At 37.3% G+C, this 18,978-nt stretch overlaps 2 protein-coding genes across 4 annotated transcripts; one reads left to right on the forward strand and one right to left on the reverse strand.

The window, feature by feature from the left end:
• Positions 1–79: 79 nt before the first annotated feature.
• LOC130747748 (uncharacterized) lies at positions 80–9,826 on the reverse strand. 3 transcript variants are annotated; one of them, XR_009022469.1, is made up of 12 exons: positions 7,846–9,826; positions 7,319–7,558; positions 6,970–7,099; positions 6,248–6,400; positions 5,917–6,144; positions 5,690–5,779; positions 4,432–4,638; positions 2,939–3,174; positions 2,186–2,264; positions 1,978–2,115; positions 793–1,103; positions 80–677 (listed from the first exon to the last, which is right to left on the reverse strand). XR_009022469.1 is itself a non-coding variant. In XM_057600768.1 (11 exons), exons 1-11 carry the CDS (start codon positions 9,615–9,617, stop codon positions 927–929), a joined length of 3,450 nt encoding a protein of 1,149 aa, XP_057456751.1. In that variant the 5' UTR covers positions 9,618–9,826; the 3' UTR covers positions 80–926. The 3 variants fall into 3 exon arrangements, 2 of the variants coding, with proteins under 2 accessions (XP_057456751.1, XP_057456752.1); XM_057600768.1 differs by having other exon boundaries at positions 80–1,103; XM_057600769.1 differs by having other exon boundaries at positions 81–1,103; positions 5,690–5,759; positions 5,900–6,144; positions 7,846–9,824.
• A 6,413-nt stretch (positions 9,827–16,239) lies between these two features.
• On the forward strand, positions 16,240–17,858 carry LOC130743075 (glucan endo-1,3-beta-glucosidase-like). Its single transcript, XM_057595185.1, has 2 exons — positions 16,240–16,321; positions 16,918–17,858. Exons 1-2 carry the CDS (start codon positions 16,267–16,269, stop codon positions 17,856–17,858), a joined length of 996 nt encoding a protein of 331 aa, XP_057451168.1. The 5' UTR covers positions 16,240–16,266.
• Positions 17,859–18,978: the final 1,120 nt, after the last annotated feature.

Raw genomic sequence — 18,978 nt, forward strand, 5'->3', positions numbered from 1 at the left:
AGCAATGAAACAATTATGTTGATAGGTTCTTTAGACTAGCGCAAACTAGCCTCTCGAAGTATTTAACAGATCATCATCGTATTAACATGACCAACTAAGTTTACATAACGCGACATTAGAGTTTTTAAATTATCGTGAGTGCTAACCTTTGTCCATTTTTTCCCCGAGGAGAAAGGTTGGATTAGTTTTACCACAAGTGGAACAGAGAATTCATTTACTCCAGTATCACTGGGGAGAATGTACTCCTTCCCACATATCCCAACTTCATATGCTGTTTTGGTAATTACAATTTTCAACATGGTATGACAATTTAATTTCTGTACATCTCAATATCTGGTAAGTGTCTATAAAATTTACACCTAAAAAAATCAGACCTCACTCAACCATAATGCAAAAATTTCAAGCTCAATTTCATGTGCTTGGATACCTATCAGCCATACCTATCAGCCAAGCCAAAACACCAACTCCTTGCCCAAATTTCATGGCGACCGGCATAAAACGATGCTCATAGAATGAAACTATGTTTGTCTTAATCTTGCCAAAAGAAAATTTCTAGCTCCCAAAACAAGCCAGCGCATTGACCAGCTTAGCTTCTCCATCTGCTATGTCATCTCCATTGCAGAATTATAACCAAGTACATGTTTGGAAACTTTCTGGTTCTAAAGCCAGAATCAATTCTGTGGAGAAAATTCTGTGAGTGGCTTTTGAATTTCAGAATTAATTTAGAGGATAGTAAAGCTGATCCAAATATTGAAGCCGCATGCAGCTGAATAAATTCAGCGCCAAACTTACCATAATGCATGAATTTGGCAAGCAAAGAAGATGCAGCAGATAAATTAAAAGGCACAACCTAACTAGGCCACACTCAATGAGCCAAACTGCAGTCCAGATCCTAACCGGATAAGCATTCCACCCAGATTTCCTTACTACCTGCTTGATCGACCAGGTTCAGAACCTCGATAATATGAATTACCGTATGATCTATAAACCTCTCTCCACTGTCTCCTACTGCTTTGATCAAATTGGGTATCCGCATTATTTCTAGCCCCATGGCGTCTCTTTTGGGAATTCCTCATTTCCTCTTCAGCATCATATCGTGCCCTCTGCATTAAGAGAATACTGACCAAATTAATACCCAGCATAGTACGTATAAAGCTTAAAAAAACTTAAAAAGCCTTCATCGATCCTGAAACAAAGTTGGTTTTGTCATCTGTCAAGGGAAAAGTTCACATACATACAGACAAGGCAATGGCCAAGGACTAAAAAAATTATAAGCACTAAAGCCCTACTTTACCAGCTGATTCTTTTATAAATGGAAAAGAAAAGAATTCTTTCTAATTAAATTTCTAGATATGTCCTAAAATTTTATTGTCTATTGCTGTTCTCAGTACACATTCGTATGAGGATTTCACAGCTCTTGTCTATAGAACACCATTCACAATATGAAAAGATATCGAACTTCCTTTTCCAAATTTTATCCAAGACCATGTGAAGTAAGCATTTTGGTATTAAGTGACCAAGGAAACACATCAAAATTTGCATCACTGAAAAAAAATTGATTTTCAGCATAGGTAATCAGCTTTTCTAATTCCCATGTGCTAGGTATCTACCAATAAAAGGTCACTGGCAGCTGTTTCATGCCTTAATTTAAAGATAAACTTTTCAGCAACAACATTATGTCAACAACTACAAATCCTCATGCACTCTGGACTCATGGAATTAAGAATAGGAGAAAACTTAGATCAAGTTCCTTATATCACTTCCATGAGTTCCATCAAGTTTTCCATTCAAGCAATGACACGAGGATTTGATCTCTAAAAATAAATGACATTCATTAAGAATTTATTGGCGAATTTTTTAAATTATATACGTGTCATTACAAAATTGATATAGGTTTTGTCCTTAAGAATATTGATCAATTGACACCACTAGGCTCTAAATAAAACCAACCTTGTTAGTTGAAAAAACACAAAATACCTTGGAAGGGTCAGACAGGACAGCATATGCCTCCCCAATTATTTTGAAAACCCTATCAGCATCTCTATGTACTTCTTCAGTAATAACCTTCCATATCCGATCATCTCCACTGTCACTTCTAGTCAAAGACTGGCCAGCCTACAGAATAAAATAAGAAATTAAAAGAGTGATTAACATGAGTATCACACCAGGCGGTCAAGCAAACAACCTTGTCCGGATGATGTCTTAGTGCAGCTTTCCGATAGGCCTTTTTTATTTCAGATGCTGAAACAGATGGTTCAACTCCCCTGTCATCAAAATGTCAATCAGCTGATAGCCTTAATAAATGATAATATTTCCCTGAAAATATTTGCTAGCAATACCCTTTCTAACACACTTTTTCAACATATTTATTGGGTGTTATTCATGTGTATCTATTAAATCATGTGGGTCCCACTCCTTATCTGGTGTAACCCACATAAATTGCATCCAATAATAAAGTGTGTTAATGCTAAGCATTCATTTTCCCTAGATTAGAAACAGGTAGCTTTTAGCATTATGCTTTCTCAGCCATACTTGAAAGAAACACAACTTGCACATGAACTGATGACAATGACAAAATGGCTTAGCATCAACATAAATATGAGCCGAGTCCACCATGTTTCCATGTTTTTTAGAGGGTACCAGTACCATGATAAGTTATACAAATTTGTAATTATTCTAGGAGTCCATGTATATTTTAGAGTAAGCAATCAATAAATGTTGGTCAACTCATCAAGGAACCAGGAACCAGTATCCTAAAAAAGAACCTAGGTAACTAAAATTTATAGTATAAATTACTTTTAGTTAAAACTTTTATCAAATCTTTTGGTGGTTCTTGTTTAATAAAAAAGTTACATGACAATCGTGTTTTCCAAAGTCAAAATGATAAGTTGATCATAAGATGATAAGATAAAGTGATAATAATTCGTAAAGAGCTTACAAAATAAGGTACATATCAAGCGGGATCTCCTTTCTAGCTTCCTCCTCTATTTCAGAAAGCCGAATACGATATTGTTTCAAATCATTAGTATAACTACTTGATCTATCAGATATTCCAAGCTGACTGGCATTATCCTCCATCCCTTTATTGAGAAGAGAGACAAGTCTTCTAAGATCATTGGCTGCTTGGTCGTAATATCTGATCATCTCATACAGACTTGCACGTCTAGAAAGTGCCTGCAAGAGTATGATAACAATTTTTTCATATAATCAAATAAGATACGTCAAATTGAAATCCTAGATTTAAAAAAAAAAAAAAATCTCTTTAGATAACATGTAAAAATAAATAAAATTGAAAATGCAAAAATTTATACAGATTAAATGTGAAGGAAGAAAAAAAGAATTTTAAATTTCTAAAAGCAGAAAGTTTGCAAGAAGATACATGTATCGGGATCATCCACCAATTGAATATGGATAATGCTCATCAAACTAGGCTACAGATTATTTATAGTTTCTATATTTGACTTGCACAATAATTTGTCATGAAGAATTATAAAGAAGCTTTTGCACTAAAACAAACCTAAACCCAATAAAATAAAACCTTTTACACATATCAAGATCAAATCATCCTAGCAGGCAATTTTTTCAATAAACCAAAAAAGAACAACAATCAAAGCCTTTTCTCACCGGGTGGGATCATGGATAAAACAATGCGTTAATGTCCTATCATGAATCATGTCTAACGATTGAACATTTGATTCCAATTTCTTCGTAATGCTTAATGGTTTGACCTATAAGTATCATCGGTCATAACTAATGTGCTATCCTCTATTCAGGATACCCTCTTCACTAGTGCTTCTATAGGTCTTCTCCTATACCACCTAACATGAAACACTGCAATTTTTTCTTAGATAGGTGCTACTCCAACTTTCTTTCAAATGATGTTTATGTCTAATACTATCTTCTCGTGTGTGACTGCTCATCCATCATAACATTCTTATGTCTATTTTTTTTTTTGCCTTTTGCTTTATCTCTTATTCAAGTTTATATGGGTAGCATTAGATCTATTATCAGCCCTAAGATTTATTTTCAGTTAGAGTTTCTATAAATATAATGATGCTAACAAGGATACCCCAGGGTTGTTAATGGCGGATAGCGTAGTGTAGCAGCAAGCCCAAAAAACACTATTTTGAGCGCTATTGCGGCGCTATAGTGGACAATAGCGGTGAATAGTGGTGAACCCCCAAGGTGCTACGCTATTGCGCCGCTATAGCGCGCTATTAACAACCCTGGGATACCCCAAATGTTTCTCGATCACAAAAAAATTGTTCAAGTTGACTGGCTCTTTACCAGATCTCTTCACTAGCTCACCCATTCTTTTCCCCTGTATTCCTCATGTGCTACAATTTTACCTAAGGGATCTTTATCATACATACGCTTAACCCCATCTGATTCAAATATAATAAAAAAAAAGTTCCAGTTGAAGAGAGAAACCTTCAAATAATTTCCATCAAGAGCTATAGCCAGACTGCAATCTGCAATGGCCTCGGTTATTTGACCTAATACTTTATATGCTGCGGCACGATTGCAATAACAGACAGCTGCGAATGGACGGGATTCCACATTACAAGATAAAGCAGATGTATAGTGTTCAACAGCTTCTGCATGCCTGCCAGCCTGAAATGCTTCATTCCCTGCAGTCTACATTTGAATGGATATGCATCAAGCCTAATCAAAAGTAATTTTCATGTTACAGAAAAATAGCAAATGAATTAAACTGACAAATACCTCTTAGAATACAAAATCAATGGTATAAAATTTGTTTTCTTGTGTCTTTTGATGGCAGAGAAGTAGTATTAAAGAAAAGCATAAGCACAACGGAAAAATAACTTACCAAGTTACAGAAAACAAGAGCATATAATCGTATCATCATGTATAATTGCACAAGTTGTACTAGTATTAATTCCCAGTATGTTAATATAAATACACACAGAGGGAGTGTATCTGTGTGTTTCAAAGATAAAAGTGTACTTTTAATTAAAATATAAATTTAAAAATTTGTAATAATAAGATAGGTGCCTTGGTGAATCAAATTCCATATTACGGAGCATTTTCTCTTCCCCTCTCAACTTCCAACAAATTCAAAAAGACTGTCAATTAGAGCAATAGCAAGCACGGCCAGTAGAAATAACTCGATAGCAAATGAAAAGATTTACAATGTTAAAGCTAAAGCGTCTCATCCAAAAGTTCATCATAAAAGTCAGTTGAAAACTCAAACTATTGGCTGCTAAGCTGCATATTAGAAACAAAATGGTTCGCTGATGAGCCTCGTCATGGTCTTCCAATGAAGATCTACAGTAGAAGGGGGAAGAGGAAGAAGGGTAGGTTGGAAAATGATGTGGGAGATACAGGGGAAGAGTCTGCTAGGTCAAATTCTAACAAACTGGACAGTGTCAGTCGAGTAGGGGAGCAGGGGATGTGCTGGAATCAGTGAGAAGAATGTGAATATATGAGGGAAAGAGAGGATAGTGAGAAAGGTGGTGGGAAATCATTTGGGTAGTACTGAGGTGGCTGCGTCACAGGGCAGAGAAGCTTTGTTCTCGGATATGTTTCTTTCTTTTCCAGTTTCTATAATTTTCTGTGAACCTTGTAATCAGAGCAGTGTTTTCTGAGTTTTTCTTTATTAAATTCACTGTAAATTCAGTTACTATAATTTACTCAAGATATCATGAAACATAACATATAAGCCCACCTTGTGATGCAAGAGCTCACGTACAGTGGCAGCTAACGGTATGAGTGAATCCAAAACCTTGCTTCCACTCCTGCAGGGATAGTACCAAAGCTGATGATAAAAAGATCATTATCGCTGTCAAATATTTTACTTTTTTCTTTGCCTTTTTTACGTTTACCCTGGGGGAGTGTGCAGAGGGGGGTGAATGGACAAGAAGTTAGTACTAATTACTTGCTTATGGTAGACACCTTTTCCTCTTGTTGTTCCAGCAAAGAAAGACCTTCTTCAAGTTTTCCTAGGTGAAAGTAGGATTTAAGCATCATTGAGCACCGCCATATTCTGAAGTAGAAGCCTTTTGAAAGTTGTGACTTATTCAGATCTGTGACTTGTAAACCAGCATCCGGTGGACAAGCATTCTTCTCAGCAGAATCAAGTGTCTCGTGACACAGCTGAATCACCTCCTCATATCTACACAGCTGATAATTGAAGCAAAAGTTATCCAACAAAGACTCATACTGACTTTTGACATAATCTAATCTTCAGTGAAATTCAGGCATATTATAAGAATGAGGCACGGACCATTAAAAGAGCCTTTGCTTTCATTTCAAGCAAATTTTCGGAGTATTTACTCATCATCAACGCCTCATTAATATGTTCTAATGCTTTCTCTGCATCAGAGGATGTTCTTCTTTGTAAAAGCTCAGCAGAATGATTGATGAAATCTGATACTTTCTGTCATCCATCAAAAACACAAATCAGTTTAGGACAGGAAGTGGGGGATTGACTTTTACACTACACCAAGTTAACAAAAATATAAAAACCATGGAATCTTGTAAACCAGTGAAGAAGGAATGCAAAATAAACAAACCCAGGAAGCAGTAGACCTCCCCCCTTTCTTTAGATTACCAACCTATATCTTTGTGTCTCCACTTTGACAAAATAATTTTAACACCTAAATCATTATAGTAAATATTTCTGAAAACATATACCAGATGTTCTCAGAAATAATAATAGAAAATCTTAAAGTACCCGCAAAATAATTCTTCAGTAAGCCCCAAAACCTAATGTTTAAATAAATAATAAAAAATGACAAAATGCACTTTAAACCTTGTGAAATTTTTCCCGTCAAGGGTAATATAATACAATGCAAAATCAATTCAATGCAAGAGGTTTGCAATATTAATTCATCGCATATGCATCCTGTGGCTAATTAAAATCCTTTTTTCAAAAGGAAAAGCTAAAAAATAAAGCCTCCATAATATATCAAGTTATATACTAAAAATAATTATAAATAATCAAACCTGTGCCTTTTGTAAGCCATCGGAGGCTTCCACAGCGATTTTTCGATCTACACAAACATCAGCTCCTGATTGCAAGCACATTTTGAAATAATGCGATGCACCTTCCATTTCTCCCAGAGCAAGGCAACAACTTAAACAAGAATGAAAACAAAATGACTTACAGGAGGGATACAATACAATCATCTATCCTGATACCCCCCAACAACAATTATACACCTATTTTCTAGCCAAGAAAACCCTAACTTTGCTCTGTTATATTCTAAGGTTTCTTTCATCCTATATGAAACTTAAAATTCATACAACTTAACTACTGAGTGGGAGAAGATTAGAAGCAAAAAATAGAACTTACTTTGCAGCTCTAAGTTGCACCCTGAGGAAATTTGGATCTATTTCAGCAGCCATCATACAATCTTCTAGCGCATCCCTCATCCTGCCAAGAGACATGCGTGTGGCAGCAAGGTTGCTGTAACATAGCAGCAAAGCCCTGAGACTGCTCCGGGATGCTTCTTTTTTCGATACACAAGCAAGTCCTTGTTTGTAATAATTCTCAGCCATAGACAAATCCCCGTTCTTGTAGGCTTGGTTCCCTCTGATATAGAGCATATTCGGTATTGTGAGTAATGGTTGCAGCGTTGATAGGGTATTGTGCCAAAATCAAAGGAACTATCTTAAAGACATTTTAATATGCAAATTCTATTTAAGTTTGTTTATATAAACATATGTACTTGTACTCTATTTAGTTAGACAGATCAGAAGTAATTGTTAAAAGCCAAGCCTCCTTATCAACAATAACAAAGGCTGAGACACTGAGTACATAATAAGTAAGTGACTGCAAATGGAGTAATAGAATTATCAAAATTCAAAATATATACTCACCGAAGCCGCCACTTTTCACAGGCTTCCTCAGCAACAACAGTTGCAGCTGAAACAGAAGCATAAGCCTCCTTTGTTCCCTGCTCCTCACTCACATCAGAATCCCTTGTTTTTGGTCGAGGAGAAGATACTTTGGCTTTTAGACCTTGCCCCGATGAGATAAAAGGTGTTCCAGAAAACGCCACAGATGATGATGAATAAGGAACCTTTACATTTGGTGCGTAGATGTGAGAATCATGACCAACATTTACCCAATTTTTCTTTTTATTAAGGCGTTTTGGGCTAGCCACTTGAGGTTCAGCTGAATAAGAAGCACCAAATGTGAAGGCAGAACCACATGCATTTCTTGAACTAAAAGCACCACCGAGATGCAATGTTCTATAACTATCATGGGCATCAGTTTCAGCTGATGTACCCGCCGTATCACTAGTTATATCCACTTCATCATTAGCAGACTTGAAGCTTTCCGTTTCAACCCCAGAAATAGACTCATCTTTTGAGTCTCCAACACAAATATTTTCACTAGCATGATACTCCGAACTTTCCTTCTTTGTTGCTGCGCGTGCAACGTCACTACCATTTATGTTCATGTGCTCTGTTGCCTCAATTAGATCTTCGTCAATGGGATCATTAGAAGTTGTTGGACTTGGTAATGTATCATTAGCAGCCATAGAGTTGTTATCAGCAATAAATGAATCATTAGCAGTAGAGTTGTTATCAACACTACACGACTCATTGGATGCCACAGAATTTTCCCTTGACATTCGATTTTCAGCCAGTTTTTCCTGATACGGAGACACCTCCATCGGAGAACCCTCTAAAGAACCTTGCGAGTCTTCTTGTGAAACACTCCCCTTAAAAGCAATACCCTGTCCATGCCATGGTTGAGCTGAGGCTGAGGTACCATGCTTCAGTTTTACTCTATTTTTATTCAATCTACTACTACTTTTTTCCTTTAGTTTTCCTTCTTTGCCGAATTTCGGTGCAGGTATCTTAAACTCAACAAAAGATGACCCTGAAGAAGTATCCGATTTTCCCGTGAAGACAAATCCGTCGCTCTTGGCCACCCCATCAGGTTGAAAACCTCCACCACCAGAGAATGATGCTGATGCAGACGCGGCAGTTTTCGACATTCCAATGCCTTCTTTGAGATTCTCTGAAGCAACTTCATCACCACCACCACCACCTCCACTTGCATTACCCTCATTCTTCAGGTTAAACTTGTTCATTCCCAATGTCACCTCATCAACTTCACTCTTCATCTCATTCACATTCACATTAAAATTCTTCATTTGGTTGATAACTGCATTTGCAGCGTTCTCAGCAACCGCATTGCTACCTCCTCCAATCTTCTCAGCTTCTCTAATGCTCAGCTTCTTCTCCAACTCGTTCCCGAGCTCCGACTCAACGTGAAAATTGAAACCTCGTCCTCCATCATCCGTTGCAACCTTCAACCTGCTCATCTGTTCCGGAAGAAGCTTCTCTAAGCTGCCGTCGTCAACGCGGGAAGAACCAAACTCGCCGCCGCTGAAACCCTCGTTTCCGATGTTGAGATTCCTTAACCGATCAGCGATGATTGTTCCCTTGTCGAAGGTGGAAGGTGCGAGAGGCTTGTTGTTGTTGGATCCGTGGACGAATGCGGCATTGTTGTGCTTGCGGACCTTGACGAATCGGGGCTTGGAGAGACCCGAACCGGAAGGTGCGGTGGTGAAGGTGAACGATGATGCGTTCGCGTTTGGATTCGAAAACCGGTCGCCACCGCCGGATGATTCCATGGATTGTTGAAGGAAATGATCGGAATCGGAGGAAGAGACGGCGGTGCTATTGCGGCGGAGCTAACGACGCCGGCGACATGGGGTGATCGGAGTGTGAAATGGTGATTGAATCGACCATTGTTTAGGTTTGTGCAATAATTGAAAACGAAAAGCAGTGGAAATGGAACTAAACATGGTTAGTCTCTAATTTAATTTGATTAATCTGTTAACACAAGGAGTAATTACGGCTAATCATTTGTAAAGTGACTTTTGTTTTTCCTCAATTAATTTTTGTAACCGCATCCATTAAATTTTCATCTTTTTGTAGGTAGGAACGCCTTGACTCAGGAGAAATATTTTATTGACACCTATTTGGGATATTTAGATGCAAAAGTGATGGTGGCCACTAAGGTGGGATATATTTGTTTTTGGGCTACCGGTGCACCAAGATTTGAACACCATTAAATTTAACATATTATTTAATTGAACGGTTATGATTGAAAGTTGATAAAAGGGAAAAAAATGTAAATTGATAATCCTTCTTTTTTCTCGCGTATCTTGTTTGTCGCTATCGACGTCACTATTGTCAACCTCATCAATGCTTCCCTCTCCAGCAGCCTCCACCTTCCCACTGTTAATCTATTCTGGTTTGTGGGTGTTGTTTGAGATTGTTGAAGTGATGTAGATGGTTGCGGTAATGAGTTGGAGGATGACGAAGAAGACAGTGGGAGTGAATCGGCTGGACGACGGGGAGGAGGAGGGGCAAAGTGGTCTAGGAGGGAGGGGATATTGGGATGGAGAAGGAGAGGAAGAGTCTAAATACCCGTGGTGTGCCAGTTGACCAAAATAATATTGGTCTACCCTAGTGGGCAATCAAATTACAGTATAAGGGCATGTTTGGTACGCTATATAATATAAGACCTTGATAGTATAAGGCATGATTGTATTAGGCTTGATAGGACAAGACCTGATAAAATTTTAATATTATACATCGTTTGATCATATACTGTATAATTTGGTGGCGACAGTGGTGATGGTGGTAGTGGTGGTAATGGAAGATGATAATGGTGGTGGTGGTAGATGGTGGTGGCGGTTGTGGTGGTGGATGGTGGTGGCGGCGGTCATGGTGCTAGTAGTGGCAGTTGCGGCGGTGGTGGCAGTGGTGGTGGGTGGTGGCGACAATGGTGGTGGAGGGGTGATGTTGGTGGTGGTGGAAGGTGGGCAGCGACAGTGGTGGTATGATGGTATCAACGATGGTGGTGGTGGTGGTGGTGGTGGAGCGTCGTGGTGGTGGCGGCAACGGTGGCGGTGGCGGCAACAGTGGTGGTATGATGGTATCAACAATGGTGGCAATGGTGGAGCGCGGTGGTGGTGGTGGCGGTGGCGGTAGTGGCGGTGGTTGCGGCGGCGGTGGTGGAGGGTGGGGGCGGCTGTAGTGGTGGTATAACAGTATCAACGATGGTGGCGGCGACAGTGGTGGTGATAGTGGTAGTGGTGGTAGTAGTGGCTGCAGTGGTGGTGGTGGTGGAGGGTGGTGGCAGCGATGATGGTAGTGGTAGTGGCGATAATGACGACGGTATCAACGATGGTGACAGTGGTGGAACGTGGTGGTGGTGGTTGCGGCGTCGGTGGTGGCGGCAGTGATGGTGGTAGTGCTGGCGACGGTGGTGGTGGTGGAGGGTGGTTGTGTTGACGGTTGATTAAATATATTCAAGTAGTTTATACATCATACTCTTATCATGCCTTATTCATCATCTATATGTTGATTCAATAATCAATCATTTTAATGTACAAGAGGGGATTGATGTATAACTTTATACAATACAATGTGAGCACTAAACAATAGATAAGTTCATAATGTATTGTATAAGCTTATATTATCATGCATAATACAGCGTACCAAACTAGTCATAAGAAATGTTAAAAGATAAGAGGGTAAAATGATAGATATGATAGTTATAATACACTATTTTTGTTTTATATGCAAATGTTAGTTGTTAGTAATGTTAGTAAATTAGTTTCTCCTCAGGGTTCGAGCCCTGGACACTTTAGGGAATGTATTTTTTTCGGAAAGATAAATTACACCCCTTTGGGATTGATTCTTGGATCTCTCTCACCAAACTCACATATCTCCTAACTCTTATCGTTCGAGCTATCATTCACGACAGAGAGAGGATGTTAGCCAAAATTAATTCAAATTCATATTAAATTGTTTTTTTTTTATCTTCCTTTTTTTTTTTACAGCAATCTTCCTTTTTTCCTTAACTAAGGTATCTCATAACCGACTACAATAGTAATGGAGGAATATACGATTATGTTAGACAAAAGGCTTAATTGCACTTTTCATCCCTGATGTTTGACCTTTGTGCAATTTTGGTTCCCTTTGTTCTAATTGCGCGATTTTGGTCCCCTTTATTTTGTGAATGTGCAATTTTAGTCTTACCGTCAATTGACCGTTAAAAATAAACGGCGTTAGTCTATTTGGCACTACTATTCACACCCCCTCACCTATTGCACCATCTTTTCTTCTAGTTGCACTCCCTCTTTGTACTAATTGCACCACTATGTAATTATTTAATTAAATAACAAAAAACTAATTGCACCACTATTCAATTGACCGTCACAAGATTAGGTCCATTAGTTTTTTATTACTTAATTAATTCAGTAAACTTTTAAACAAAAATCCCTAATTCCAATCTCCTCCCACATCTTCACCGTCTCATCTCTATTCATCATTCTAAGCTCCTCCCACGTCTTCATCAACTCATCTTTCGTCTCTGCCGCTGTTGATCTTCATTTCCTCTGCCGCTAATCTTCATCAATGATGTCCATCTTCTTGCCAAAGATTGAAACAGAGGGAAGAGTGGGAGAAAGAAAGAAGAAGACATTTGAACCTAGATTGAGACCCAGAACTCGTTGATGGTCATAGCTTTGAACCCAGACATCCAAGTTGAAGGGATTGGAGTTGAAACCTTTTTCCTCTGTTAATCTCCCCATCATTAAATTATGCATATGCAAGATTTGCTTCGGAAAGAACAAGGTGTTGAAGTGATGGATTTGGGGTTGTGGCTGATGATTGTGGGTGTAGAGGAGAGGTTATCTGGGTTTAAGAAAGCTTTAATTTTTTTTCATCTTTTCTTCTTCGCGTTGTAGATCTGGTTGGATTTCTTCCTGTTGGTTTGTGGTTTTGGTGTAAGGTTTTGAAGATGATATAAGGCTGGGTTTGGTGTGCCATGAGATGTGTTTATTCGATTGGTTGTGTTTCTGGGTTTTTTGGTTGAAGATGAAGAACATGATGGGGTTCTGGCCTTTCTTTTTGTTGATGGGGATGTGTGTGAAGATGAAGAAGATGATAATATCATGTAAAGATTTTACTGATGTAATTTCTTTTATTCTTTTATATATTTATAATTTTTTAATTATGTGGAATTCTAGTTGCAGTAGTACCAGTGACACATCATTAACAAACGCTACATAGATCAATTTAGACGGAGAACTAACGGAATGATCCAATTGTCACAAATTAATATAAAGGGGACTCAAATCGCACAATTAGAACAAAGGGGACCAAAATCGCACAAAGACCAAACATAAGGGATGAAAAGCATGGTTGTAAAAACCGGACCGGACCGGCCGGTTCAACCGATTGAACCGGGAACCGGACCCCTGGCCGGTCCAAAGCAAGCACAAAACCGTCTGGGTTCAAAACCGGTACTGAACCGTCTAAACCGGCCTTGAACCGCTCGAACCGGTGAAAACCGGCCGGTTGGCGGTTTTGGCCGGTTTTACGTTTTTCTGCTTTTATCCGTTTTTTCTTTTTTGCTTTTTCACGTGTTGGGCCGGCCCACGACAACATGTATATTAAAAAAAAAAGGAATGCATAAGGTTTTCAAAAATTAAAATATAGAATTAGAATAGAAACCATTAAACCAATTCATCACGTAACGTTTCCAGTTTCCTCTGTTCTGCACTTCTGGCTTCTGCACACGGTCTTCAACCCTAGTCTCTGCCACCATCCGCCCGTCTCTGCCACCCTCCGCCCGCCGCCGTGCTCCTCCTGCCGCTGGCCGCCGCCACTGGTGAGTGATGTTTTTACTTTTTTTTTTGTTTTTTTAACGCAACAATTAATTTAGAAGATTGTTGCTGCATTCAATTTAATTTAGAAGATTGTATAGGTGTAGAATTTAATTTAGAAGATTGTACGCCTGTAAAATCAAAAGGAACAAACTCCAAGGGCAGGCAGAACTTTTTGAAGGCACTGGAACCGTTTGTTAATTGGCTGGAGGAGGCTGAAGAGGAGGAATAAGTGCTGCTAAAGATATAATGTTGTCTTTAGCTTCTGTACCATTTGCTATTTTCCTTCTGAGATATTATTACTTTGTATTCTCATAAGTTTTGAAATTCTAGATCCCTTAGAACAGATGTCCTGCACGATGCTGGGACAATCGATTAGAACCATATGACTGAAAACGCACAAACACAGGTACAAATAAAAAGAACAAGACAGAGCAAGTTGTTAACCCAGTTCGGTGAAACTTCACCTACGTCTGGTTAGCTTTCGCCCAAAGAAAAGGAATTCCACTATCTCAAGATCTAGGTGTTACAGACACACATGAACACATCAAGTTCATTGTTCTTAACCTAATCTACCCAGTGGTCTTCTACTTAGAACCACAATCTACTATTTTGGTGTGTACTAATCTTAATTTTGAGTTTGACAAGTAATTTTCATTTGAAATATGAAGTTGTGGATATTCTTTTTATTTAAGATTACCTTATATATTATGTATTTATTTAAAAATAATATTATTTAATATATAGCGGTAAAATCGGTTGGATCACGGTTGAACTACGGTTGAACCAGTGAACCTTGAACCAGTGCCCTCACCGGTTTCATCACCGGCCCGGTTCTGATAACCTTGATGAAAAGTACAATTAAGCCTAGACAAAACTAATTAAAATTCACATTAAACTTTTTATTTTATCTTCCTTTTTATGATTAAAAAAGATTATATATTAAAAAGGATATACATAATGATTGGAATTTGAGTAGGTATTTTTTTTTGAATTCTAAATAGATTGATTTTTTTTGGTACATCGAAAAATTAAAAAACTAAAGAAAAGCGACTAAAGAGCTAACAAATCCCTATCAAAAAAGGGATCAAGCTGGTGAGGAGGGTCCTCTAATCTAAGGAAAGCACATTGGCGAGAACAATCGGCTTAAAATAGAAAAAATTGTGTTCCTTATTTATATCTTCATTTATTTTTGCTATAAATTACTACCATTTTTTTTTTCGATGATTATTACTACTATATTTAGAACAGATATACGTATAAATATACATAGTAAAATTGAAATATTTACAGTAGTTGTACCATGCCTTACCCGGAAATTGAAATGAGTAAAAAGTATTTTTTTGGTAACGTATAAAGATTTTCTTTGAACGTTGTTACGTATAAAGATTATTCTTTTTTTTTGAAAGGGAATAAAGATTATTCTTGAAATCATGTATTCTTTTTTTTTTGAAATTCTTGAAATCATGTATTTGAAATTAAGTATATATAGAAATTTATATAAATTAACGGGGAGAGTTTGGAGGCTAGGGTTCGAGTTTGTTCCGATTCCACTATGGCTCTGGAGCTTGTTCAGGGGTCGGTGCCCTCGTTTCACTTATATGCGGCCTTGATCCTGGCTATCAAGTCCCTAGTGCAGCGACCGTGGCAGGTTGATCTTCAGCACACTCTTTGTGAAGGTAATGCTCCAGCTGATTTTATGGCGAACCTTGGTGCTGAAATGTCTGCTGTGCAGACGATGTTGTTTCCGGTGCCGCCTCCGGGACTTGCTCCTCTTTTGCTGGCTGATAGCCTTGGGGTTCCTCATTTGAGGACTTAGTTTTCCTTTCTTTTGCGCCATTTACCAAAAAAAAGAACCAAAAATTTTGTATGTGGAAATAATAAAATAAAAAAATATTTTTAAATCCTTACCTTCTATATTTCACTCCTATATATTTATTAATAATTGTGCGTTAAACATTGATTAATTAAAATTAACATAAATAATCTAACCCAATTTTAAGCAAATTAATTAGATATTAAACCTTTCAGAAAAAAAGTACAGATAGTCGCAATTAATTTTTACTCCATATTCAGTTTCAAGGAAAAAAAATTACTTCATATTTGAAATATTTGAATTTAAAAATTTTCAGAAAAAACTTCCCCGATCTACACTAGTAATTAAGGAATATTTGACAGATGATACATATAAATAATGGAAAAGAATCTCAAACGTGATTTAGTTTTAACAACCTTTATGACTTTTTTGGAATCAACAAGAATTAATGTATATATAAAATTACCTTAATTACTTATAATCAATACATATTGTAGAGTGATTCAAGTTTTAAAAAATTATAACTTTTTTTACATTTAGCGGGAAAAACGAGTTCTGTATCTTAATAGGAGTATCTTTGTGATTTTCCATTGTAACTAATAATTAAAATCATACTTTCACGCTTCCTAGACATAAATCACGATTCTTCCTTAATTACTCACATCACTAATGCATATAAAAGAACAAACAACTCACTTAAGCATACACACAAAAACCTGAATTCCTTAGGTCATCGTTGAATTCTGTGTGTTTTCACCCAAAAAGTTCAACACTGCAAAAATGTCTACCATATTTCTGCTTCTTGGAATACTGTCCATTGGACTAGAATTTACAGGTTCATTTTTATTGCTCTTTCCCTATCTAGCTATATAGCACCTCTTGTTATGTTCCTTTTCTTTATTGTTATACTATTATTTCCACTTAATCAAACTTATATTCACTTCATTATTCTTACCGTGAATGCTCTTTTTTGTCTCTAAAAATGTAAGTCGGTATTGATTGTCAATCAAGTTAGTTCTTATGATAAATAAAAAGTGATTGATATGTGATGAAATCAAGAACGGTAGATAATACTTCCTTCTTTTTAAAACTTACTTCTCTACTTTTACACTGTCAAGAGACACTCTTATTCTTATTAATTGTCGTTGTTAATCTAGGTGCAATGGGCTAAGAGATCCATAGATTATTACTTTTGGAAAATTTATTTGTCTGACACGTTTTCATGCTTTCGTTAAAGTTGTACTCTGTATTTGCATAGCATGCATTTCAACACAAATCAAATTCTAGACAAATTATGAAATATTAATTTCACATTAAAAAAAATTAAATGTATAGTTACAATCAAATCAAATTCAAAAATGTCAATTTCTCATTAAAACAAATTGAGAAATCAAACATTTACTTATATAAATTTGGTTCAATATTATGTAGTTGTACAATCTGTCGGAGTTTGCTATGGACTGAATGGTGGCAATCTACCATCGAAGCAAGAAGTTGTCGACTTATACAAAGCAAACAACATTGTTGGAATGCGTTTATACCTCCCAGATCAAGAAGCTCTAGAAGCCCTCCGCGATTCTGGCATAGATTTGATCCTTGGTGTGGCGGGGGAAACACTTTCATCTCTTGTAGATCCCACTGCTGCCTCACAGTGGGTCAGTAATTTTGTGACACCGTACTCACAAAATGTCAGAATCAAGTACATTGCAGTCGGGAATGAAGTTCATCCTAGTGACAGCGTTGCCCAGTTCATCCACCCCGTCATGCAGAACATTCAGAGCGCAATTTCACAAGCCAACTTACAGGACCAAATCAAGGTTACAACAGTAATGGACTCAAGTTTGATCACTAACTCTTACCCACCAAGTGCAGGTGTTTTCACTGAAGAATCAAAGCCATTCATACAACCAATTATCAACTTCCTAGTGCAAAATGGATCACCACTTCTTGCCAATGTGTACCCTTATTTTGCTTATGCCAATGATCAACAAAACATTCCTCTTGCCTATGCACTTTTCACTCAAATTGGGACCAATGACATTGGGTATGGAAATATCTTTGATGCTATGGTGGATTCTATCTATTCTGCTTTGGAGAAATTAGAAGCACCCAATTTGGCGGTGGTTGTGGCAGAGAGTGGGTGGCCATCAGAAGGCGGAGCTGGGGCTACAATGGAGAATGCAGCCACATATTATGCTAATTTGATTAGTCATGTCAAGAGCGGGGGAGGAACTCCAAAGAGGCCTGATGTAGCTATTGAGACTTACTTGTTTGCTATGTTTGATGAAAACATGAAGCCTGGTGCAGAAACTGAACGTCATTTTGGACTCTTCCATCCTGACAAATCTTCTAAATACGCACTCAACTTCTGATCATTAAGATCGAGATCATCTTTCCCTAAATAGTTGTAGTTCTTTCATCTCTTAGGGTGTTAGATTTATCATTTTTTTAGGTATTTGCTAGTTAGATACTAGCTATGTCTAATTGAGAATGTCTATTTCTCAATTTTCATTTTCATATTAAATAAAGCTTTTTTTTTTCTTTCGAAAAAAATCCATATTGCTAAGTGGTGTCTCATTATTATTTGTCATAACCAATCAAATAGAGAAATCTCAATTCAAAAAATTCTGAATGTGCAATTATATTCTTACATAAGTGATTTTAAATGATATATTTCAGTTTAATTTGAGATATAAAATAGACACCAAACAAAACTAAAACTAAAGAACTTCAATCAGTGTGTTAGATGTCGTTATTATTTTTTATCTTAGAGGGGATCGAACCCGGACCAAAAGCATAGGCGAAATCCTTAAGGAAATGCACATTTACCACTTGAGCTCAATTTTCTATGTGTACTCAATTATTAAAAATAAAATGTTATATATGCAATTAAATTTATAGTCAATGTAACAAAAAAAATTTATAGTCAATTTCAAAATAATAACAATAATAGTCATGTGCTCAATTAATGAAGTCGTTGTTCGGGAGGACAAGTCCTGTGCAACACAACTAGCCGAACTAGACAAAGAGGAGGCAACCTCCAGGCAATCCTGAATCATGCATGTCCTCTTGATTTTGAAGAAGCCGCCGGCTATGTTAACGTACTCCACCCACAGGGTAGAAAATTTATTAATTTAACATGGTATGAGAGAGGGACCGCAACACCAGTAGACATTTTAGCTGATTACTTAGGATAAGACTCAGACTATTCTACGTACCTTGTTGCTTAGAATACAAAGCAAGTCCACAAAAATGAGTTGCTTGACTTCATGTCCACATCTTGATTTGTGGCTCTATATTCAAAACAGTACTGGAACTTCCTCGTGACGATAGGCTGAGTGACATAATTAATATTGGACGTTTTCTCTTGGAATACAAAGTGAATTAATCACATAGCAGCCATGTATAGTATTTCTCCATGAAGGGATTGACGTCGGGCAAAAGTCCTTGGCATCATGCAAATACTTCACCTATATATAGCTAGTAATTGGG

Source organism: Lotus japonicus, chromosome 3 (genome assembly GCF_012489685.1).
Source record: "Lotus japonicus ecotype B-129 chromosome 3, LjGifu_v1.2".
Classification (NCBI taxonomy): Eukaryota; Viridiplantae; Streptophyta; class Magnoliopsida; order Fabales; family Fabaceae; genus Lotus; species Lotus japonicus.

What these genes read in the sequence shown, in the direction of transcription:
- LOC130743075 (XM_057595185.1), top strand. Translation starts at nt 16,267, where the DNA reads ATGTCTACCATATTTCTGCTTCTTGGAATACTGTCCATTGGACTAGAA. An exon ending in CATTGGACTAGAATTTACAG is followed by an intron (nt 16,322 to 16,917) that starts GTTCATTTTTAT and finishes AATATTATGTAG; the next exon opens with TTGTACAATCTGTCGGAGTT.
- LOC130747748 (XM_057600768.1), bottom strand. Translation starts at nt 9,617, where the DNA reads ATGGAATCATCCGGCGGTGGCGACCGGTTTTCGAATCCAAACGCGAAC. An exon ending in TAAGACATCATCCGGACAAG is followed by an intron (nt 2,116 to 2,185) that starts GTTGTTTGCTTG and finishes TTTATTCTGTAG; the next exon opens with GCTGGCCAGTCTTTGACTAG. An exon ending in TCCTGTCTGACCCTTCCAAG is followed by an intron (nt 1,104 to 1,977) that starts GTATTTTGTGTT and finishes CTCTTAATGCAG; the next exon opens with AGGGCACGATATGATGCTGA.